The 23930-nt window shown below is 49.9% G+C and overlaps 3 protein-coding genes across 6 annotated transcripts in view; 1 reads left to right on the forward strand and 2 right to left on the reverse strand.

Annotated features, from left to right (window-relative positions):
* The window catches only part of NASP (nuclear autoantigenic sperm protein), a 189046-nt gene that overhangs the window by 58835 nt on the left and 106281 nt on the right, over positions 1–23930 (reverse strand). The window lies entirely within an intron of this gene.
* TESK2 (testis associated actin remodelling kinase 2) overlaps positions 2682–23930 on the forward strand; it is a 105209-nt gene continuing 83960 nt past the window's right edge. Inside the window, exon 1 of the mRNA XM_050977306.1 lies at positions 2682–2702. The gene's annotated coding sequence lies outside the window, so the exon portion shown is untranslated. The remainder of the gene's footprint in view (positions 2703–23930) is intronic.
* Positions 10175–23790, reverse strand: LOC103815174 (mucin-5AC-like). Of its 3 annotated transcripts, none has more exons than XM_030226804.2 (5): positions 23687–23790; positions 13816–14283; positions 12463–12789; positions 11969–12129; positions 10175–11158 (listed from the first exon to the last, which is right to left on the reverse strand). In XM_030226804.2, exons 1-5 carry the CDS (start codon positions 23751–23753, stop codon positions 11114–11116), a joined length of 1068 nt encoding a protein of 355 aa, XP_030082664.2. In that variant the 5' UTR covers positions 23754–23790; the 3' UTR covers positions 10175–11113. The 3 variants fall into 3 exon arrangements, with proteins under 3 accessions (XP_030082664.2, XP_030082663.2, XP_030082665.2); XM_030226803.2 differs by having other exon boundaries at positions 13816–14286; positions 23687–23789; XM_030226805.2 differs by lacking the exon at positions 10175–11158 and adding an exon at positions 11165–11836 and having other exon boundaries at positions 13816–14286; positions 23687–23789.

Here is a 23930-nt window from a genome sequence, read left to right on the forward strand (position 1 = left end):
CCCTCTGTACCCTCTGTGGTTGGTCAGTAACCTCAGCCCTCCATATCTCATTGCCTTCCATGCTGGTCTCCTGTCCTGCACAGCTGTACCCACTGGGGATGAGTCTCCATTGCAGCCCTCTCCCAGTTACCACAAGCTGGGTGCAACTGGTCCCTCCCAGCACGGGCTATTCTGTGATTCTAAATGGCAGCCTCTGGTACTGAGATGTTTGTGTCCTGAGGGTTGGCATCATCTGTTCATTCCACGTGGGCGTGGAGGGTGGTAGTACCTGCTGTTCCTTCACAGCTGTCCTTGGAGCTGTTCCCTGAGCCACCTCATCTGCCTTGTTTAACCAGGAGTGTTGCTGTCTCCTACCCAGCCCCTCTGTCAGGGCAGTCTCCTTGCTGCTATTTGGACAATACTTGCATTTTACTGCAATGACTGAAATAATTGGTGAGTTTAAGAAGAGGTGCTCATTTGAAATGTCTGAGCTCTAATTCCTTCCCAGTTTCCCCATCCCTCACATTCCTTTCTCCCTGAGCTCGGCTGGTGGGAACTGGCTTTGTTTGTGCCTCAAACCTCTGCTAGCTTGGCCCTTGCTCTCCCCCACCTCTACCAAGGCTCTGCCCTGCTCCCTGGGGAGAAATGAGTGACATCTCAGCTTCCTTGTTGAAGATCCTTGGATCTTTTTGGCTCTTTCATTGTCCCCTCTGTCCAACCCCAGCTGCCCTCGGACAGCTGCCAGATGTCCAAACTGTCACAAGTCTGGCTGAGAGTTCATGTCACTGCTTCCATTCTCTCCCCCCTGACAGCTTTGTGCTACAGCAAAACAGCATCCAGAGAATATGGTTCACTTCCCTGGGGGAAGGCAGCAATGTGTCTGCGAGGTGTCTGTGTCCCAGGTATGGCTTTGTGGTTTGTTCTATTCTTAGGAAAAACACAACACGCTCATTCATCCCCCTCAGGCTAATGCTGCTATGACGTGGCATACAGTGTGATTTGGTGTTATCATGGGGCATTTATACAGAAAGGATCATTAGATCTCATTGTTCTCCACAACAGTAAATTACAAAGACACAATGTTGTACTGATTGTAACAGAAGGGATTTTCCTTCTTCTTTCCATCCACAGCTCTTGAAACCTTTTTCTGACCCTGGCAGGGAACAATTGCTCTGCATTAGGTAGGAACCTAATGTGAGAGAGAGAGACTCACACAAATTGTTTGAACAGTCAGGGCAATTTGGTAACTGAAATGGAGTTAAAGGGCATCTTAATTCTTTGTCAGTTTTTCTGATCTTTCTAGCTCTTGACCACAAGCATATAAATGTCTATTTTTATTAGGAGGGAAGTATTGGTGAACGCTGAGTCTAGAGGTTAATGTAGATTCATTATTAGGTTTTCTTTGATAAAAAATATTGTATCAACTTGGTGAGATGGTTTCAATAATGCAACTTCATTGCTGTTCTCCTGTAATTAAATATTGATTCCTTATTTCTTTCTATAAAAGCCTAATGCCTTCCCTTGTTGTGTCACTCTCCCACCTGTTAAGCTCTGATTTCATGAGACATTGTCTGTGCTGTCAACATCAGCTTAAAATGTTCCAATCTCTCTGCATTTTCCTGCCCTGGCCTCACAGCACATTGCCTCCCAAATTTCTGCCACTGCAGTTGTTGGTGTGCTGTAAATCTGATCGGGGAGCCGAGCTGGTTCTAACAAGTGCATCATTGTTTGGGCTTTTTTGTTGGATTTTTTTTTCCCCTGAAGTGGTGTGCTTCACAGTGCTGCTGCAGGAAAAAATTGTGCTGGCACATTTGAGAGAACAATGTGATCAGGGCTAGGTGGGGAGGCAGAGGTTCTGCTGCCAGCCCATTCACCTCTGAAAACACAACTGAATTGCTCAGCAGAGCTGCCTTCTGCTGCATGAGGCACAGCTTTTGGAAACCCCACCAAGGTGGTACCACCCCATCTTCACCCCCAGTAACTGTTCTGGCAGGCATTGCTAAGTGTCAGGGACTGTCAGTGTTATCCTTCAATCAGATCTACAGTCTCTGATCTGAAAGATCAAGTGTAAAGTCTCTTCTGGAAGGAAGTAACATCCGTGGCACCTGTAGGGAAAGAAGAGATCACAGGAACGATTTCACACCTACTCCAATGTTACTAATGGTCTGGGGTATGGTATTCCAGCCTCTGGTTTAGAGATCTCGTGGTAAGGTCAGGTGTCCTGTCCCTTTCCAGCACAGACTGACCCCTGTCTGGGAAGGGTTTGGCATTGTGGCCGTGTCTCAGAGCAGAAATGAGGTGGCTGATTCCTCGTGGTTTAAACCTGAATGATGTGGAGCTGGCTGGAGCTGTTGGTGCCACAGACAGGTGAATTCCAATGCCTGAACGTTTTTGCCAATATGTTCTCCTGCCTGCCATGGAATCTATTTTCTGCTGCCTTGTGTCACTGCTTGTACCCATGTAAGAATAGCAAAATGCTATTAAACTGGAATAACTGCAGTTTCTCCAGGTGTCACAAAAGGTAGGCAGAGGATGCTTAGACTGACAAAGTCTATCCTTGAAATTTTGGCCTAATCTGCTGGTTTTTTAAATTTCTTTTCGAGAGAAGCAAGAACTTGCTGAGATAGGCAGAGTGGTTCTCTCCATCTTTGGCTGAGGCTCCCACCCCAGACACTTCAACTCCAGTGAGCTTTCTAGTGCCATGGAGATGGAGGTGCCTGCAGGTAAGTGTGGCTGGATCCTGCACCCTGAGGATCTTAAGAACCTGGAAAGGTTTTCTGCTGTGCTGTGGATGACAAAGCTCTGCTTCTCAGGGCATTCCAGAGGTCATACAGATGAGAGGCTCCTGCTGGGCCCAGTTTTACTGGTAGGGCTGATTATTAGGTGCCTAAAGGCAGGAAGACAGTACAGTTTGGAGTAGTGGCCTAGCACTTGGGCCAGATTTAAAACTTAGCTCTGAGAGCATTGCTATGCCAGGACAGAGGTAACATGTGTGTGCCTGTCTGTTCTTTCATCCTCCCTCCCCATGTAGTGTCAGGATAATGAAAAGCTGCATGTGAGGGCCAATTATGATACTTATCACTTCCTCTGACAGTGCCAAGATACCATTTTTTAATGTGGCTCCATTTTTGTTTTGGTGCTGACACACAGCCAGTGAGAAGGTGAAAATTGCTCACTTCAAGAAGGTTTGCCTCTCAGCCTCTTCATCCTTTTGGATTTATGCCTTGCTTTTAGGATATAAACCCTCTTGTGTTTGCATTAACACTTAGCAATAAAAGAAATCAGGAACAAAGGGCTAATGTTTCTTTAAAATAAAAAAAACCATGCCCTACTTTAGTAAGATGCTTAAGATTCTTGTGAATGGAAGGCTGTAAGGCATATTAAACTGCCCTGTGTGCTGTTTTTCCAATTTACTAATCCTGCTGATTCAGACTTTGCTAGTAAACCTGCTACAGTTAACTGCTTTGTAGGTGCAGTTGTAACATGTCAGGTTGCTGTTAGGGCAATGCCTGAAGAGCCTGCACATCCCATCAAAGGGTTAAGCTGTTCTCCAGCATTTATTCTGAGGCACATGCCAGGTGGGGACTGATACAGAGTTTACTGATCAGACATTCAAGCAAAGCCCCTCATTAAATAATGAGCAGTTGTTACCTGTCGCTGTACTATTGTAGCAAGTGTTTGTACATGCTAGCATCAGAAAACCTGCTGGGGTTATCGTGGCAGGGGCACCCAGGAGCAGCTGGCTAGCCTAGGACGCTTGGAACACACTTGGAACCACGGGCACCTCTTTTTATTTGACTTTACATGGCTTGTGAGGATGCTCATTGGTATTTCTGTTTCAGTGGGAGATAAATGAGGATGTTTTTAATAGGGTTTGAGACGATTGCAGAGCACACTGAACCAGCAGTGCTGGAGGGGATAGACACAGACCTGCTGTTCTCAGGTCTGGCACATGGGGTAAGAAGGCTGGGGAAGGAGAATTCTTTGGTCTTTTGGTGTAGATTGTACACTTGTCTCCAGGCTGTGTTTTGAGCTGGCAGAAAGCAGTGCTGGAGCAGTGGCTAGAAATAGCTGGAGTGATGATCTCAGCAATGACCTGCCTGGGCTGGAGCTGCATGACCTTTAATGTTAACTAAAAGATGCACTCTTTACTGTCAGGAACAATTAAAAAATGGAAAGTATATTGCCTCCCTGGGTGGGCAAACTCTTCTTCACTTGTTTGTGCCCTGGATTTTCCACAAGTGGAAGCTGTGAGGTGTGGGGCTGATCCAAGGGGGGCAGCTTCAGGAAGGGAAACAGCCATTTTGAGAAATCACTCACAGACTGCCCAGTCCCACACTTGGCCAGAGAGCCGAGCTGTTGTTTTCCATCTCAGGCCCCCTTGTTCAGACCTGCCCCTTCTACCCTTTTTGTGTGTTCTGCTCTTTCTCTGCAGGAGACAGGCACTGATGCAGGGCCTGATTTGTGATTTGTCAATCAGCTTTGGCAGCTGCCAGCTGGCTTGCAGAGAGAGAGATGCTGTGGTGCTTGCCTACAGTGGGGGTGTTCCTCCAAGGTCAGAGGATTCCTAGCTGCAGTCCTCTGCTTCAGCCCTCTCCCATGGGATGGGATGCATGATCCTGTCCTCTGAGCTCACATTGGTGGACCAGAACAAATTGAGAGAATTAAGTGTGTTTTCTCTAATGCCTTAAAATGTTTAGGGTTTTTTCTCCCAGTTACACAGTAAGTTTTGTGTTATGTTGGACTGTGCTTACACTGTTGGCTATCTAAAGCTCTGGAAAGTAGAGCTGAGCTTGGATTGTTCCTTTTAGGGAGGCTATGCACAGCAGGAACAGAACAGATATAGAATGACCATAGATTTACCCTGTCATGACCCAATATGGAGCAGCTGACTTGACAAGTGCTGGTAAAATGCTTCCTCTTGTGTGCCACAAAACAGGTGGAGAAATGTTGTTATTTGAACAGAAAATTCCATGACGTTAACAAGGGGGAGGTTGCTGGTTTGTTTTATGAGAATAGAGTGCCACAGTGGCAGAAAAGGGCTCTGTGAAATTTCCTTATGTGGTTTGAATTTTTTTTTTAATTCCATTTCCCTCTGAGATAACTTAATTTTATAATTGCTGTCTGTTGAAGAAGGGAAGAGGTGAATGAATGACACCATCTGTAAAATAAAGGGAGCTCTTTTCCCAGGGCTTCTCTAAGTCCTTTGTGAAAACAGGTTCCCTTTCTACTAGACAGCCACAAATAGTTTTGTCCACAGTTGCCTTCCACCTAAAAATATTGAGATCCTTTTGAAAAAATGGGCAAAATTTCTTATCCTGCCCTTAAGATTAACAGAAGGGAAATTGAAGCAATTAGCTGTGTTTATTTGTCTGAGTGATCAGAAGGCACAGCCAGGATTAGTGCAAAGGTGAACACTTTACTAATATTGCAGTTGTCCCTAGTAAAGCTCTTCTCAGTCAGAATCAAATGAGTGTCCAAATCTGGCTGAAAGTCACGTTCAAGAACTCATGAATCTTGTCTTTTTCCAAGCAGAACCTTTAATTCAGCATCGAAAACTTCAGGAATCTGGACATAACAGCAAATTTTGAAGAAAATACTGATCAGAGCTGACTGATCATCCCTCTTCCTACTGGTCCCAAGAAAGACCAGTGAAAGGAAACACTCTAATGCTTGTGAGAGTCGTCCTGTGGCAGCTGATGTGTACTTCTGAAAGGGAGAGAGGATTAGAACAGGGGAGGAGAGAAGTTACCCTGTGGGAGATTGTCAACAGATGTTCATTGTAGTTCAAAGAGAGCTAGCAAAAGGCTTCTGCTGCAGGGATATATTAATTCTGGGCAGTTCATCACAGGGAGACCTGTTTTATGACTGGGAGGATACCTCTGGTAGTTAACTTAGCTCTTTATTTGATCTGAGGGTGGGGAATTTGGTCTACCTGTAAACAGAGGGGGAACTGAACAATAGGAACAAATATGTACTTGTTTTCTTGCAGCTGTGACCACTGTCAGTCTGATCAAGATCAAGCTGGTTTTGTGGTTCAGGGGATTATTTGGCTGATGGGTCATTGAATAGGAAAAATATTGCAGAGGACCTGAGGCTAACCATTGTTAAACTGCTGGGACACGTGAAGCAGACCTGTGTTGAATATGTCTTTCAAGTACACTTATTGAACAGGAAGTGGGAGCAAGCACAAGGAACACAGTGCAGGCTGTCAGGCAGATGAATAAATCAATCCCTTTGCATTTAAAATGCACAGGATTATCAACCCATCTATGCTTCCTTCATGTAGTAGTTAATGATGTCTTCTAAAACCTTACCAATGTTGCAGGATTAACTCTGCTGGGGGATCTAGTTCACAAGGTCTCTATCACCAGGCACAATTAGAAGGTCCTTTTCTGGGACCTTCCAAGTGCTTTATCTTCTGACATTGTTTTGAAGTTGTGCTCTGGATGAAGGCTGATTTTTTTCAGGTCTTTGAGGAAACATGACCCCTTTAGTATTAGAGTGAGGAAGAGCCTTCATTCAAATGTGTTTGGGTGGGGAACTTTGAATCCCATCATTACACTACAAAGTTCTGGGAGATTAAAAAAAACCAAACCACAAAAAAATTTGGGAAACTGCTGGAAGACTTTTATATTTGCAGTCATAGTCTTCCAGCTTTGCTTGTCACTTCGGTATGTATCAGTAGGACTGAAAATTTGGCTGTTTTATGGACAGTAAGTGCATGATTTTTGTTTTCTCTGTGGGGGATGGAAAGGAATTATTGGAAATAAGATTCCTGTGTTGCTTCTGCTATGCAGTGAAGCAGAGGTAGCAAGTACATGAACATCATGGGCAGAGACTCAGGAGACGCACTTAGAAAATCTGTCCCACTTCCCCCATGACAAATCCACATTTATACTGATTTGATGTAGTTATAGAAAATTAAATATAAATAATGCGGAGGTGAGCAGCCTCCTGTTTCCTTCACAGGTGTCAGGGAAATGACAGTAGGCATTTCTGTTTTCCCCTGGGTATAAGAAGAACACTGGCTAGGAAAATCTTCCAGGTTCTGCATCATTTCATAGTCTTCATTACTGAAAATTTACTGGCTTCCTTCTGTACTCCTGCTCCCTGGATCAGTGGAATGCCTTTTTCATTCTGTTTTAAGTGGTAGCAAGCACAGCAGACTATTATCCATGGGAAATCCTTATGGGATGATCTGTCTTACAAGACCCACTCACTGCCTTGTCCACTCCAGTGCTCCTTGTGGCAGTTTCTCTGTCCCTGAACACCCTCTGTAGCCTTATTTACAGACTTGCAGTGACATGATGGTTAAATACAGTGTCTAAAGCTAAAATACAGACACTGAGACATGAAGGACAACTGAGTGGGCAGAGAAATGGCACGAAGCACAGGTAGCCCTGCCCATGGCACAGCAGCTCTAGGACTGTCACTTTTCAGCTTCTCAGATCCCCTTCCCTTCAAAACAGGAGTTTGGAGAGAGGAGGAGGGAAGGTCAGAGGAGGCAGATGGGTCTCAAACTCAGGTTTTCTTTTACCTGTATTTCTTTCCTTTCTATTTAACTTTAAACCCAAGTGATTCAGTTTATTCTTGGTCCCCTGGTAATTAGTAATACAGTCGTGCCTTAGCCTAAGAGGCATTAAAACTAAACCCCATCAGAGGCAACAGCTGTGCTCAAGGAGAAATGCATGAGCTGGCAACAGTTGGTTTCTGGTTCCGTCAGTTCTCTTTGCTGCACAGGAAAGGTGAAGCCCACACCATTGGCCCATGCTCCATCTCCGAACCTGGCCACCTCAGAGGTTGCATCGTCTGGTTGGAAGGTCAGAACTCAGCTGGGCAAAGGCACAAAGCTTTGTGTGTCCCAGGGGTGGCTGCCTGCACACGCCTGTCCTGCTGCTGCCTCTCCAGCTAGCACAGCCCTGCTCTGAGCTGCCTCTCCAACAAGGCAGCTAAGCAGTTTGCTGTGCAGAAAATGAATCAGTTCTGAGTGGGTTTGGAGGTAAAAAGGCAGAGCAGAGAACACTCCAGTATAAACCACCAGAATAATGCTGACTTTAGACCTGAGAAGACGGGTTTAGTTGTGGCATGTTTGTTTTGTTTTGCATGGTTGTGTGTTGGGACAGGACTGAAATCTCTGCAGGGTTTAAGAGTTCACCCTCATGTCTTCAGATTAGTCAGCAAGCATTTTTTAGGCTACAAAGTCTTTGTTTGCTCTCCCCTTGCTCTAGATCTTCCAAGGATTTGCTCTTCTAGATTTGTAGTAGGAACTCTTTAGAAAACAGCATAAACCAAATTACCAAGAAGTTTCACTCACCACATTTTGCTTTTGCAATAGAAAATCTTTAATACAAGCAATCTATGAAATGAGCTTACTGATTTTGCCAAAGTATTTTAACAGCTAGGAGACTCTTAGCAGGTCTGTAGCAGAAACTGGGCTTTTGAGCACTTACCTCCCTGCAGGTCTGAGCTCTGAAGAGTTCAAAACAGCTGTAAAGCTAAAAAGAAAGAAGTATGTACCATTCAGTTTGCTTTGTCTACTGTACTATAGAAAGAAGCATGACAGATACTACCTAGGTTTGGATTGGGCTGGCTTTCAGGATATTTCTGTAAATAAGGTTTGGGGTTACAGTTGACAACATGAGAATATCTCCAATCAGAGGCAAAAGAAGAGAGTCTAAAGGTGTAGATTAAATTATTTGGTCTGGTGCGGTTCTCTAAGACACATTGAATCTGATTTAACTGTATACATATTAATCTCACTCTACCCAGACCAGGAATGACCCTGACAAGAAGGAACACAGGCAGGGGGTGGTGTCCTTCTGAACTGTCAGAGCTGTGGTTCATGGCTATCTGGCATTTTCTAGTTATCAGCTCTGTCAGTCTTTGTGCCCCAAACTGCTGCTGTTTATCTATCACTGGATTCATCGTGATCTATAACAGCTTTTCAGTTAGATGTTTGCAATGAAAATACGAGGACTGAGACACTTTTGGCATTTGTAACTTTATTGCAGAAAAAAAAAATCCACTATCAACATATTTTACAAACAAAGTTGCACTTTGGTGTTGGGCGAGTTTTTCCTCACCCCTTTCCCCTGCACAGCGATGCATGGGAAACCAGACCAACCAGCCTCTGCCCTTTTGATTGTGTGCAGACACACTTCCCAGATATGCCAGCCTGCACCAGTTCCAGCCAGGATGGAGTTCTGTTTTCCACCACTAACTTGCCAACTTTGTGCCGAAAACCAGCAGCACCCTGCCCTCCGGCAGGGGAAACAAGTCTGTAGCTAGGGAGATGGCTCTGTGCAGACAATGCTTGATACAAAAGCTTTGGAGTTGTGACAATTGCTCTTTAGTTCTCATGCAATCATAGGAGTGAACCAACCCTCTTCCCTATTTTACTGGGCATCAATACACAGATGGAAGGCCAAGCTGAAGCCCAACTGCACTGCAGCCATTTGTCAGCCACTCTGGAAGCAGCAGCACAGGGAGGAGGAACTGCTGCCTTACCCAGTTCATCTATTTGACCCAGACCGGTTCTGCTCCACCTTTGGGCTTTCCAGGTAACTTGAGCTCAGCTGATGGGGAATTACCCCTTTCCCTGCTATGACAACCACTAACAGCACCGGGGAAAAAAAATGTACTTTTGCAAGCGAGGCCTGGTATCTGTCCTTTGTGGGGTTCAGTGATGTTGCTACTGAAAGGAGAGGAGAAACTGAGGCTTGAAGAGCAATGTGGCAGATAAACTCTAGCCCTTGCTGTATCCTGAGGGAGCAACTGGCTTTATCAAAAATCAAACACTCTAGAGAAGGCATGTGTTTCCATTTTCCTGCAGTCAAATGTGAGTTAGAAAACAGGAGCAGGTGTAATTACATGAAGATTGTCATGTCACACACACTCCGGTCTTTTTGAGACAAGGGCACCAAAAGCTCCTCTGATTTATACTCAGAGGCTCTGGTCTATGGGTTTCCTTGAGAGGCCTCAAGAGCCTTGGATGCAGTCTACAGCAGTGATATTTTGAGGCAAAAGTGCAGAATCTAATCAGCATAACACCAAGAAAGGGAAGAGGAGGAAGGCACCTACATCCAGGATCTGTCCTCATGACAAGACACAACTGGTTCAAAAGACCAACATCAGAAAGTAGAGGAGCTCTGACCTTGCATAGCACAGGAGGGAGAGCCAAGCACCAGCTCTGTACAACTTCCAGCAACCAGATGCTAGAAGCAAAGTAGGAGGTACCTGAGGAAAAGCTTGTGTTAGCCCAGGCAGGGAAATGGACTAAAGCATTTACTGGGCCTGGGAAAGGAGTTTACACATATGTCAAAAGCATCAAGTGTAGGAGACACGGTTTCCTAATTGTGGTGAGACCAAATTAGTGTGTCTAATTGGCAATAGACTGAGTCCTATCAAGCTCAGTTAAGGTAATATTATGTTCAATTTCCTCCCAGCAACTTCAAAGCAACATCAAGCAGCAGGCGCACTTCTCCAGTGGCCACAAAACTCTTTTCCCTGGTTGAGGAGAAAAGGTATGCATCTAGGAAGGAAGCAGAGTAGTCTTTTATCCTCCTGTAGGTGTTTCAGGATGGGTAATGCCAATCCTGGGACTAAAGCTGAAACAGGAACAAAAACAAAAGTGCAAGAAAACCCCCAAAACAAACAACCTTAAAAATACAGAACAAGAGGGAGCCCAAGAGAACTGATTTCCACATCCTTGGCTTCCTTAGAAAACAGCAGTCTCCTTTGCTGGCACTGTGCTGACACCACCAGAGTTAAGAGCCCTAATCTGAAACACTTGCCCACCTCCTTTGAAAGCAGCAGCCACCAAGATCAACAGAAGAGATCCACGCAGAACACCATGGCAAAGGTTGTTTTGGCTAATTGGTTGCCACACTAAAAGGAGGAGACAACTCTTTAGGGCATTGTTTTGAGGAGAGCCTGAAGAAAAGGGTCAGACTTGGGCTCTGATTTGCAGCATAGAAACTTCAACACTGAACTATTGAAAATGTCTAAAACCAAAAACCATCTGAAAAGGATCTTTCAGTTGTGTGCAAATCACAGCCCCTCATTCCTCAGCAGATCGTCTGGGGCTGAGTCCTCAAGGCCTTTTCCTCTGGGCAGTAGACAGCCTGGTTGCCTAGTAGCTGTAGAGGGAGAGAGGGGTGTCCTCCATCATGTCATCCTAGAAGCAGAGAAGAGGGTGCTTTAATGAGATGTCTGCAAGGTGGCATCATGGTCCCAGCCTGGGAGACTGCTGTGCAGGCAGCACAGCCTTCTCAGCCACACCTCACAGCGTGGCCATCTGCCCAGCCATCCACCTAAACGCTGTCATTGTGCAGTCCCTGGATCTTTGAACTGTCAGTCTCCCTCCTGCTGCAGCATTTGGTGAGAAGAGGTGTGTGCAGAACTGCCTGCCTGCTGCAGGGATGTGGAAAACTCTGGCTGTTGAAAACTCCACTCAGCTTGAAACAGCATCAGCTTGCTTGCTTAGCTGCAGTATTCCTCTGTTCCAGAAAGTTCAGGGAGTTATTTGCAGCTTCTCCAGAGCTAGTCCAGCCTCTGGAACCCTCATATATTTTTATATTCTCAAAGGGTCAAACACGGACAGACAGACAAACAGACAACCTCTCTGGAACAGAGCATAAAATCTGCTTTGTCATAGTTACAAAGCAAATCTATCAGAAAACAGGAGGAGAGGGCAGGAAGGTGTCATTTCAGGACAAGCCTGGATGGAGCTCTCCTTCCTCTCTCTAACCTCTCAGCATTCCCCTGCAGAGTGAGGGGAAGGCAGAGAGCTTCTTTAGTGCCCAGCCTTGAGACTTGCTGTCTTGACTCAAACCTTGGATGGAAGGAGAGGGACCTAAGGAGGAACAGGAGTGTGTGATCAGCATTGGTGCTGCTGCAAACACCCAAAGCATTGCTAATGAAGGAGAACTGCAAAGCAGTCAGTGGCAAGGCAGCCCACGTGGGGCTGGGCTGGAGGCAGACTCACCATGGGCAGGTCCTGCAGGCGCCGGAACTCCATGTGGTTGTTGTGCTGGCGGTAGCGCAGGAAGCCCACCAGGGCCAGGATGCCCACCATGACAATGAACACGGAGATCACAGTGATTACCAAGGGGTCAGCCCTCGCTTTACCAGCCAAACTGGGGAGCTCTGCAAGGAGACCAAGGGAATGAGGCCAAAGGAGAGCCTTCAAGGGCTGGAACAGCAAAGCTTTGTCTTTTCTGGTTCTGCTCAGTACAACCAAGAGGCAATTTGAGGTAGCTCCAGCCCTTTGCCATGTTTTGTGAGAACAGGTACAAAACAATTCAGAATCTATTACAGGCTGGAAAAGACCTCTGTGATTATCAGTCCAACCTATGACCTAACACCACCTTGTCAACCAGACCATGGCATTGAGTGCCACATCCAGTCTTTCCTCAAGTACCTCCAGAGATGGTGACTCTACCACCTCCCTGGGCAGCCTATTAAAAGCAGAGCATTTACCTGAATTATCATCACCAACATCCAACACAGAAGTCTTCTCTTGCCTGGGCTCCAATGACTGTGCCAGTGTGGGCGTGCTGGTGGGGATGGCAGCTGTGCTGGCAGACATGGAGCTGGTCACAAGGGGTGTCACTGTCACTGTACTGGAGGCAGTAGCGAAGGACGTGCTCCGTACAGTGGAGATGGGAGCAGAGGAAGTTCTGGGCTCCACAGTGCTCTCCTCTGTGGCACCCACAGGGCTCGTTCCTGGCTTGGTTTCAGACCTTGCTGCTGTGGGCCTCGGGGTCTGCCCATCAAAAAGCCCTGACTGAGAGCTGTTAGTTGTTGCTGCAAAATAGGAACAAGCAGTTATTTCAAAGGATCCAGTGCAAGCACACAATTCTGTGGGACTGGACAAGATGGAAGCCAGACTGTAAGAAAGACTGCTAGGACTACAGGAAAGCAGCTTATTGTCAGCCCTTTGGAAAACAAGTAGAGCCTTTAGCACAGCCACAGTATAACCCACAGTGCTTAGAAACTCCTCTTAGTTTTCATATGTGCCAATCTGCAATGTCAGCCAACCTCAGCTGGGCCCACAAGGCCTGTCCTTGGGGACAAAGGACAAGCAGACAAGCTTAAACAACTTTACACACAGCTGGGGATCAGCCCAGAGCAAGACACTGGGACCGGCCTCTCATCCCTCCTTACAGGGAGCACAAAGGGGGCTGCCCAGGGACTGGGTAGCAGCATCCCCTGAGGCTGTGTCAGTTGTCACAGAACAGCAGGAGCATGTGACACAAGCCAGGGAAAACAATGCAGTTGTGCATGAACACATGAATCAGTGATTGCCTTGCATTAGGGGTGTGTGACAGCCTGGCAGGCCCCAAGATGGACAAAACTGGGATTGCAGACCCTATAACCAGTTCCCATGCTGCCCAGAGGGATCTGAAGGTAGGGTAGGGTTTCCTGTGGTTGCCCAGGGATGGATGAGCTGTCACTTGTGCTTGCCCATCTCCATGTTTTGTGTTAAGGGAGGGGGTGCTTTTCCAGGGAGGCTCCTATTGAGCCCCCAGCCCTGATGCCCGAAAGGCCCAGCTAGGCAGTGCTGCTAAGGCATGTTGTTTCTGATTAGATATATGAAGAATGTCCCTGCACACAATCAATCAGAAAGCAGCCAGCACAATTAATACCAAAATTAATGAGGTTTGCAAAGAGGATGTTGAACTGACATCTCTGCAAATAAGTTGCACTGAACTGGCTCTGCTTAGCTCTTCTTCTCCCTCTCTCCAGTTAGCAGGAGAGTGCTCAGACATCCCCAGGTTGTGCATCCTTGAGGCAGGACTTGGTGCACAGGCAGTAAGGGCAAAACCTCACCCGGCCCAGTGTTCAGAGGAGGCGTGGGGGTTGCACTGCTGGCATCATCTGTTTCTTCAGTTGTGCTGAAAGGTTCTGTGGCTTCATGGCTGGGCTGGTTTTCTTCCAGAGTGCTCGCAGTCAAGGTAAGGGAGGGGATTTCAGTGCTGCTGTTGACTGACAAGCTCATGTTGTCATGCTCAGGATGTGTAACTGCGATGTCCCCAGGACTGGCAGTGGTAGAAGCCTGCAGTCTCTCTGCCTTGGAGCCTGCCATGGGGGTGGTGGGGATGAAGGCATCATCCACCTCTGTAGCGTGGGCCCCCGTGGCACTGAGTGTTGCAGCAGTCAGGTTTTTCTCCAGGCCTGTCTGAGGAATGGCAGCAGTCACTGGACTGACGTCAGAGGCTTCCCTGGGCTGAAGCGAGGTTAGCACTGTGCTAGGAAAAGGCGACAGTGACACCAAGGCCTCTGCTGTCTTCTGACCCTCTGCTGTGAAACAGAGAAGTTTGTCAGAGATCCCACAGTGAGAGGAGAAACAGAGGGGAAGGACAGAAATGGAACTTATTTAACCAAATCCAGCACAAGGTCACACCTGGGAAAAGGATTCAAACAGCTCTTCTGTCCTCCTGGTTTTTGAGGCAGGGATCTGTTCTAGGGGACTTTATCCTCCTCTCTCTCCAGTCCTGTGCTGTTGTTCTCTAGGGTCAGCACAACCAATCTCTCTATCCTTGAGCAACTTTTAAATGTTTTTAGAGGATTTGAGCTTGTTGAAAGTATCACCTGAGACCTGATTCTTTAAGAAATTTAGATAAGTCTTCTTTGGTTTATTAAGAAAGAGTCAAAAGTGGTGCTGAAAAAATGCAAATAAGGAAAATGTGGAAGAAGACTTTCTAGCTCCCCTGGCCCAATGAAGTGGAGAAAAGTGATATTTAAAAAGACTGTGGATGGCAAAGGTAAAGCATATATTGTGAGTCACCTTAGCAGTAGTGTGGGGTTCTGCTGGAGGGAAAGGTGAAATGGGCAGCAAGAGTACTACAGCTAACGGGGCTGGGTGTGCTTTGGGAGCTGCCTTCATGAGCTATTTATGAACACATCACCACCATGAAATACAACTCTTGTCATAGAAATGGGGAGCTACTCATCCTCCCAGTACAGCAAAAAGGGGCAGCTTCCCTGAAGGGAACCTGCAGCAAGCAAAGATCCCCCCAGATCCACTAGACAGTGTGACAGCATACAGGAGGAGGAAAACCAAAAGGCTCTTACACTGCCTGTTCACAAACACAGATCCTGTGAGGGTTTTTCAGGGTATAAACAGGAAGAAAACAGAGAAATGTAGCCACATCAGGATGGACTCTCCAATTTAAAAATGTCTCAATAGTCAATGTTTTGACAATTTCTGTTAAAGTTTCTATCCAAGCCACAGAGGACTGATGAGCTAATTACAGAAAAAAATAAAGGTACTGAAGCAAATCCATCATCATGCCCCTTCTCCCCACAATGAAGAAGCATCCAAAGCAGATGCTATAAGCAAGAGACATTCATCCACCAGCAAGGCAGCCCATTCTTATACTGTTTTGGGGAAATTTCAGCAGTTTTTAAAAGTTCTTCAGAACAGACAGAGTTATCAGAGCTCTGCTCCAGCTACAGCACTTAACAGGCCCTAAAAAAAGACACAATACATCGCTCTCTCAAGATCTTTGCAGTACCCTGACCAGCTGGAGAATTCAAGCCCTGGAGCAGCCTGATGGAGCTGTGCTTCCCCAGCCCGGGGCCCCAGTCCCGGGAGGGCTCCCACAGGGATGCACAGCCCTGCTCAGCACATTCAGAGAACGAGCTCTCCCAGGGAACCCCAGCTGGAGCAACTCAAACATGAAGACCAAAGACCTAAGTGATGCTCCCTTTGGCCTCTCCTGGATCCAGATGTGCATGGCCAGAAGATGCCTCCAATAAAGCGAGCTGCTCTGTCACGGAGCTCAGGGGTAGGATACACCAATAACACTTGGAAGGAAAAGGGCTGAGGGCTGGGTTTCCTGGGACCAGGCACCAACAGGCCCAGGTCTTCATGTGACAATTTCCAGCCCTAAACACAGCACTGCTGTTAACCACGGGGTGGGATCCCACCGGCTCCGGATGCTGGCTGGGCACTGGCGGATGCTTGCTCAGTAAACACCCCAACCCCACTGCCTGCTCCTGCACAGCCAGAGACAGAGCCCTGCTGTCACCATGGGGTAAACAGGAAAGGTGGTGGCCAGGTGCCTGGCCAGTGGCGAGCCTGGCTATGTGCTACTCTGAATAGCTGGCCTGTGTCCGGGACAGTCTCTCACAGGGTGACAAGTCATGACTTGAGTCATGCAGAAGGAAGATTTGAGAGAGCTGTCTTGCACAAAGGCCTGAGCAACTTTGCAGCCATCATGCCAGTTTTATGGTCAGAAAAGTGATAGGCAAGATGGGTGCTAATGTCTTTATGAGCAGCTCCATGAGTGAGGGTCTTTAGGAGAAATGGGTCTTAATGTCTCTACCAACCTCAAGCACCAAAGTTCCTTGCAGAATCCAGACTGCTTGAATTTCTGATGGACTGGCAGAACCCAGATAGCCTGAACTTTGGGGGAAAATGGGTGATTTTATGCACAAAAGGCAAGTCAGAGGGAAGGCAGATGAGTCTGGGCCCTACACACTAGGACACATCCCCGCATGCCAGGAACTGGCATCTCTGCCACGAGGTGCTGTGGGACAGGACAGCCTGTGGGGACAAGCAGGTCCCCTCAATCCACTGCATGCACAGCTTCCTGCTGTCTGCCAGAGGGACAGCCAGTGGGACTGGCATTTCCCTAAGCTCTTCTCTCTTCCCACAGAATTATCTAGTGTCCATCACTGCCAAATAAAATGGTTCCCGGGTGGATGGGCCGCTCTGGTGTAACACCGCACTGTGGTGTGAAAAACCTGATCTGTAGAGGATTGCAAAGAGATTTTAAATTAGCAGGTGAGGAACAAGGGACTGCTTTGAGTATGGCAAGTGTTGATGGCACCTCAATTAGCAAGTCATCCAGCCCAGCACATTACAGCACACCCAGCTCAGGAAACAAAGGAGAGCCTAATCCAGACTAACATTCTGAAAATTCAAGACATTAAGGAATGATGGTGGGAAGACAGAGAAGGCAAGAGCCTTAGAATGGCCAAGGAAACAAAGGACTGTGCAAATCCTGATCACCCGGGGACAGGCAGACAAAAGATTCCCATCATCCATCTGTCAGCTCCTAAGGGGTAAGGGCACATCGAAAGCCAGCACAGTCACCAAGTAAAGCACCTGGGGAAATCCCCCAGAGGGGCAACTTGTTCCTTGTGAGCTGTAGATGTTAAAAGCCCGGGGCAGAGCCTGCAGTACAGAGGGGAGAGCAGAGCACTGCTGCCTGTGCCGGGGCAGACCCAGCAAACCCGCCCGGGCTGGGATCCTCAGGAGTCCAGTTCCTGGTCTGCTCTGGAGTTTGGTACCCAACAGGTCGGGAAATCCCCAGCTCCAGCGCAGCTGTTGCTGCCCCAGTCACTGGGTGCTGATGGTTTTAGCTGTTCATCAGTTACCTATAGAGATGCGGGTCAGAGCTCGTTCCTCACGAGTTTTCCTGGAGAAGCTCTGCTTCCTGCACCACATGCCAGGAAAGCCATGGCTGTACTGCCTAAGGCATCGCCCTCACCAGCCTCAGGAGACAAGAGGAACCATGTCCTTGTTTTAGATGCAAATGGAAAGAGTTAGTGTGAATGCTTCACCTTTTCTGTGATTCTTCAAGACCTGATAGCTGCAGCACCCCAAGACAGCTGGTAAAGGTGCACTCACCCTTGAATTCATAACAGAGCAGCTACAACTGTCCCAGGATGTGTGAGCAAGAGCTCTGACCATAAGAATATCTGCTACCCTGATAAGGGACCAAGGGTGAGCTTTCTTTGGTTACACTTCAGCCTGCGGAAGCAGAGCTGGTCCCCTGGCTACAGCCCCACTGTGTCTGTGCTAACCCCCAGGCTCAGCCTGTGCGGGGTGAGAAGCAGAGATCCCAGACCACATTAGGGCAGGGCTGGTGGAATTGGAGCAGCAGCTCCCATCAGACTGTGCTGACTGCAGTGACCTCTGTCTGGGAAACAAGAGGGGCAAAGGAAGAGAGTGGTCCCAGGGGAGGAGGGATGCAGCCAACCAAGAAGCAGCCCCTGCCTTGGATAAGGGTGGGAAACACAGCTCTTTGGGGGAAGGGAGGGCTCTGAACATCAACCCACAGCTTCGACCCCTCTCCAGCATTGTCTGACAACACGGAGGGACCTCCACCAAACTCCCTCCAGCCCCAAAACAGACATGGCAAATTATGCTAAAACAGAGTGGAGGAAGCCAGCTCTGCAGGAAACAGGGCCATTCCTGCCTTGTGCACCCTGCCCAGGATTCAGGGCTGGGGCCAGGCGAGGGGCTGAGGAAGGTCTGCGCAAGCAGGACAGAGTCACTGCTGTGCCAGGGTAGTCACACAGAATGGAAACCGTGGTCTCCATCCTTTGCCACAGCAGCCACCCCATCATCTATTTACTTCTCAGAATAAAACAATGACAAAGGGCAGAGCCTCAGCTGGACAAGCCCCTCAACAAGCTTCTGCCACAACCCTCCTGCCTCTCTCAGCAGCATCCTCTGCACCCACCTTCCTGTCTGGCAGTAACAGCAGCCTGAGCTCCCCAAAGGTCAACGCCAACCTAGCTCCAATCATAGGTTTGAACAATTTTAAAATCCCTTTTAGGATGAGATGAAGGTGAGGAAGCCCATGGCAGGCTGTCTCCTGGGGACTGAGGGAGAGAGCAGGGCAGCAGGGTGCAGGCTGCAGCCACCATTGGGAAAAGTGCACAGAGACTCAGGTGAGAGCTAAGCACAAAGATGAGAAGGCTTCACCCAGGATTTCAGAGAAAGTGCCCATGGGGCTGGACTCCCTGGTGTTGATGTATCCTCTTGCACAGGCTGTCACTGTCTGAGGATAGCACCTCACTTAAATCAGCTTCCTACAGAATGCATGTCAAACCACTGCTCTGATTCACTGAAAAGGCACCCAAACCCTTCTACAATGCTATTTTGGTGCACTAAATGAATTCAATTTCCATTTAAGTGTCCATTTAAGTGTAACAGCTCCACTCACAAACAACCTAGTAAAATGGAAAAATACTATGTTTAAAAGCATAAACTATAACCTGTATGTATCAAAGCAGTTATATCTTATTGCTTAGCAAACTACTTCATTAAGTGTAGAAATTATCTTGTTGCCAGTTATTACATTTTATGGTTACCAACCAACAGTAATTAGACAATCTCTTCAAGGAAAAAAAGCTCGAGTATAAATGCAAATAAAGCCATATAGGGGATTTAAAACCAAGGCCCTTCATTTCATTTAAAAGCAGAACTGGAATAGCTCCTGATTAGATACTAGCTGAGCCTGATCTCTTTTCCTGGAATAATAATAAAAAAAACCCAAACAACCAGCAGAAGAGATTTCTGGAGCCCTTCAGGAAGGTGCCAGATGCACCCAGGGATGCTGTAGAGCAAACACCCTCAGCGGTGGTGAAGCAAGCTCAGAGACAGGATCGGGTACAAGGGGCAGCTGCTTTTTAAGCTCAGCTCCATTGGATACCTTGCAGGACCTCGATGGAGGCAGTGTGCCAGAGGCTGCATTTGCCACAGGCTCCAGTGCTCTCCCTGCCAGGGCTGATGTCCAGACTGTCCCCATCCCCATCCTGGCTGAGAGGCTGGACAGACTCCCTCTGCTCGAGGAGTCCAGGCGGGAGGCGTAGGCAGGCATCCAGCCTTGCAGCCTGCTTGGGGACCACGTGAAGCTCTTCATGGCAGCAGTTTAATTCATTGAACCCCTTGTGGCCTCTGTGAGCTGCTCTGCAGGCACCAAAACTGGGGGGGCTGAAAAGGGGGTGCTGAGCACCCAGTTCAGCCCTGGAGAGCTGCCAGGCCAGGCATGCTGCAAAGCAAGGGCTGAGGTAAGGGATAAGAATAGAAACCAGCTCTCCTGACTGGAAGGCAGGTGGCCACGAGCAGAGCACGAGACAGGGGCAGATTAGATATGGGGTGCTGAGCAAGTGTGGCACTGGGGAGGGACAGCCCAGCACCCAACTGCCCAGGCAGGCAGGAAGAGGATTCCTCAGGGCATCTGTGGATACCGGGCCACAAGCTTGAACCACGAGGAGACAAAAAGGGGAGGCAGCGCTATCACCTCAACAGATGGCACTGCATTGGGAACCAGGACAACCAGCCAACAGTGGCATGGCAGAGCAGGGCAGAGCAAGAGCTGCAGCAACAGGGATGAGCACCCTGGAAACAGCACTACAAATGCCAAGAACAGGTACTTCAGTACTAGGAAAACCCATAAAGCAGCAGAGAAACAGCACGGCCCAGAGCACACTGCAGTGGGGCAGCACCAGCCTGATCACCACCTGCAGGAACAGCACCCCAGGGTGTCACACTTTGCCTGGTCCTGCCACATGAGACCCTCCTCACCCAGCCAGGGGAGAGAAATGCAAAAAACTTCTTTCCTACAGGTTTGCAGGAAGCTTTATCACTGATTCCCCATTTAGAGGTAAGGGGGCTTATCCTAAATTTCTGTGGCAGGGAAAAGGGAGAGCAGGCTGCCTTGCTCAGCTACCACTGTCAGAGCAGCCAGTCATTTTCCACAGGCCACATACAGCTATGGAGCACCTTGCCTGGCAGGAAGGTGCCTGGGAGACTCCCATGCTGTCTGGTTTTGTTCCTCAGCAGGGCACTGAGCAGCGGTGAAGACTCCTTCACCCAGAAGCTGCTGGGCACACCCACGGCATGCATGGCCTGGGAAGCCTGCCTTTCTCTGGGGTTGTGTAACCCCAGTAATACAGCAACAGCAGGGAGCTCTGGCATCAGCCAGCCTGGCCCTGCTTACCTCAGGAGTCACAGCTGCAGTGGAGGAAGCATTCACATCATTAGGAGAAATTAATAAGCCAGTTGCCTTAATAGCAGCCCCATGTCAGCAGGGAGCCTACTCCCCAGTGCAGTGTGGCAAGAACTGGGGGAAGTTTGGACATCAGGAAGCTTGACCTGCCCTGAGCAGCTCTTAGGTTTTTCCAGCAGTTACACTGCTGGTTCCACAGGCTCTGAGGCTTGGGGGGTGCATCCTGCCCTGCCCTGGGCAGCCCTACAGGGCTCAGGATGTAACCCCAGATTTGGTGACACTGAGTCCTATGAAAGCTGCCTCCAGAGAGCATTGTGGGGATGATCACAGACCAAGGGAAAACTCTGTGGCAAGAACTGTGTCTGCCCACCGAGAGGGTCTAGGTGGAAAGGAAGGAGGAACAGGGACTTCTGTGCTTTAGATTGTCTCAGCTCCCCTTTGTCTGGAGGGATGGGGCCAAGGGAGCTGAAGGAGGTGAGTGCTTTGCCCCTGCCCAGCAGGTCAAGCCTTCTTGGAAGGGCAGCAGGGAGACAAGGCCTACCCTGTCCCTGGGGCTGAGGGAAAATCATGTGTAGAAATGGAATCAAAGACTGATGACATGACATGAAAGGTTGGGCTGGGAGTGCAGGGTCACACTACTGGAGGAAACACCCAGAGGAGAGGACCAAGCTGTGGCTCAGTTCTGGGTGCAGCAGAGCCGGAGCTGTCCTGTCAGGGTGGGGCCAAGTCCATCCACTTGTCCTTGCCCTTGGCAAACAAAGGGAAAAAATCACAGAAAATCGTCAGTGGGACCTTGAAGCAGACACTCTGCCTGCCTGTGTGCATGGCCCCAGTGGTGCCCACAGACAGGGCTTTATGTGCTCGTGCTGCTCCCAGCCCTGCTCTGCTCTCACTGCTTGCAAGGCAGCTCGGCATGGGAGGGAGAGGCAGAAAAATGCCCAGACCAAAATTACTCGGGGTTTCATTTGTAAGGCTGATGGTGCTGGAGGAAGTGGATTTCCACAGGCAGCGAAGAAAGGCTGCATTGAGAGGCCGGGGTGGGCAGAGCACAGGAGAGCAGCAGCCTGAGCTCCTCTGTGGCCCTGCTGCAAACCCAGATGGGGAGTGGGAGCAGGCACTGCCAGACAGCAGGAGCAAAGGGAATCTGTGCTGGGAGCAGTGCAGAGAGCACTCATGGAGCTAGGACAAGCCCAGTTTTGAACACATTTGTCTGAGACTGCTGACTTTGGGGCTAATCTCTGGGTGAACTGTTCCTTTCCCCCACCATTGTCCTGCTGAGATTTTCTGGTGTCTCATTATGGGTTGTGCTTGCTAAGGGGCATTTTATTATCAGTGGCATCTCTTCCATCCATCTTCTATTTTCACAAAACATCTGGTCTTTCAACCACAGTTGGGACTGGGTAGCATATTCAAAAGCTATGAGGGTAAGGACCAGGTGAGCTGCATAGGCACCATTTCCTGAGACTGTGAAAAATCTTGGATTGGGACACTAAGCAACAAAGATCCTAGGAAGTGCAATCTTAATTTCTGGTACATTCTGTCAGTTTGAGTCTTGGACATTGCAGCAAAAAGGTTCCTAGGAGCCAGCTGGGGCAAGGGGCTCCTGGGGTTTCCCAGTGTGCTCAGAGTGTGAGACAGGGGCTAGAACACAGTCCCCGGCAGCTCAGAGCTCCTCCTCCTCTCAGCGGTGGAAATCCTGAATCCGTCCTTTGCCAGTGGCTGGTCACCTCCCCACAGCCCATCACAGCACAGCCACTCTCTGTGGGGAGTGCAGCTTCGCCCACATAAAGGGCGCTGGTTTGGGATCGCTCCCAGTGCTCAGCCTCAAACCCAGCCGCATCCGGCACCCAAAACCTCATCCTGAGCGCTACTCTCGCTGCTGAGGCTCAGCCCCACAGGCATCTATTCTAGGCTTTTCAGAGCCCTAATTAGTTATTAGAAACTGAGTTTCTGTGCGTCACCCCCTGGTCTCTACAGCTGCCCTCACGGTACTGGGATCTGAACAGTGTCTGGCCAAGGGTTTTTCTCAACCACAAAGAAGAAACACGTTTTGCTTTCTGTGCTTCTAAACTGCACAGAGCCTTTATCACTATCAGGGTCACGGGGAAGGTGACAGCCTCCCGACTTGGGGGCACACTCCAGCCACGCGGCAAAGCTCGGTGGTGTCGGTGGACGGGGCTGTCAGAGCCACGCTGCAGACTGCGTCTGCCCACGTGGGGACGTGTTGATCCCAGAGCAGAGCCGAAATACGGCCCGGGAGTCTGCTTGGGCCCGGGGTCTGGCTCCTGCTCCGTCGCGAATAGCTCCATCCGTCCAGCCCCCCTCCCCGCAGCACAGGGCCCTCGTCCCGTCGTGCTGCGGGAGGCAGAGTTCGGGCTTTGTCCGGGCTTCCCTCGGGGGGAAGCTCAGCAGCGGCTCGTAGGCACCCGCGAGCTGCCGGGCGGGAGGCAGGCGGCTCACAGGGCTGGATGCCGGAGGGGAGCGCCTCCAGCACCGTCGGCCCCCTCCCCGCACATCCCTTCGGGATCCCGCCGGATGGGAGGTGAGCCCGGGTGGCTCCGCCGGCGGGAGCAGCGCTGCCGGCAGTGCCTTGTATGGGCAAGGCCGGGACCGGCGGCCGGGCTGCTGCCCGGAGCGCGGGGCTCACCCGGGACCCCCCCGAGCATCCTTGGGCCGCCTCACCTGGGCGTCCGCCAGGGCGACGGCGCCTAGGTCCGAGGGCATTTCGCCCGAGTTCGGGGGGCAGGCCCGGGACGCTGCTCCCCGGAGGGGGAGCCCTGCGTGGGGGCAGCCCCTTCTCCCGCAGCCCCACCAGCGGGCGGAGGAGCCCGAGTCCCGGCGCTGCCCCGACGGCTGTCCCGGTGCTGCGCTCCCTGCCGCGGCGAGACCGGCGAGATCCCCTCGGTCAGCCCCCCCGCTCCGGCACCCCTCGGCGGCCGCCCCGGTACCTGGCAGGGCGCAGAGCAGGCAGCAGGCGGCGGCGAGGCAGAGCAGGGCGCGCCGCGTCCCCTCCATGCTGGGCCGATCCGCGCTGGATCCGCCGGCGGCACCGGGGCGGCGCCGGGGCGGGCCGGCGGCCGGGGCGGGGCGGGCGGCACGTGGTCCAGCCCCTGCCCCGGAGGAGCGGGGAGGGGGCAGCTGCCGGCCCGGTACCCCGCATCCCCGTGTCGGACAGCGCACTCTCGCTCCCGT

Source organism: Serinus canaria, chromosome 8, assembly GCF_022539315.1.
Source record: "Serinus canaria isolate serCan28SL12 chromosome 8, serCan2020, whole genome shotgun sequence".
Lineage (NCBI taxonomy): Eukaryota > Metazoa > Chordata > Aves > Passeriformes > Fringillidae > Serinus > Serinus canaria.

Excerpts from the sequence above, each read along its gene's own strand:
- LOC103815174 (XM_030226803.2), bottom strand. The coding sequence starts at position 23,753 with ATGGAGGGGACGCGGCGCGCCCTGCTCTGCCTCGCCGCCGCCTGCTGC. Across the intron at positions 12,790-13,815 it reads TCCTCTGAACACTGGGCCGG|CAACAACTAACAGCTCTCAG; the intron begins GTGAGGTTTTGC and ends CCTATTTTGCAG. Across the intron at positions 12,130-12,462 it reads TGTTGGTGATGATAATTCAG|AGCTCCCCAGTTTGGCTGGT; the intron begins GTAAATGCTCTG and ends GTCTCCTTGCAG.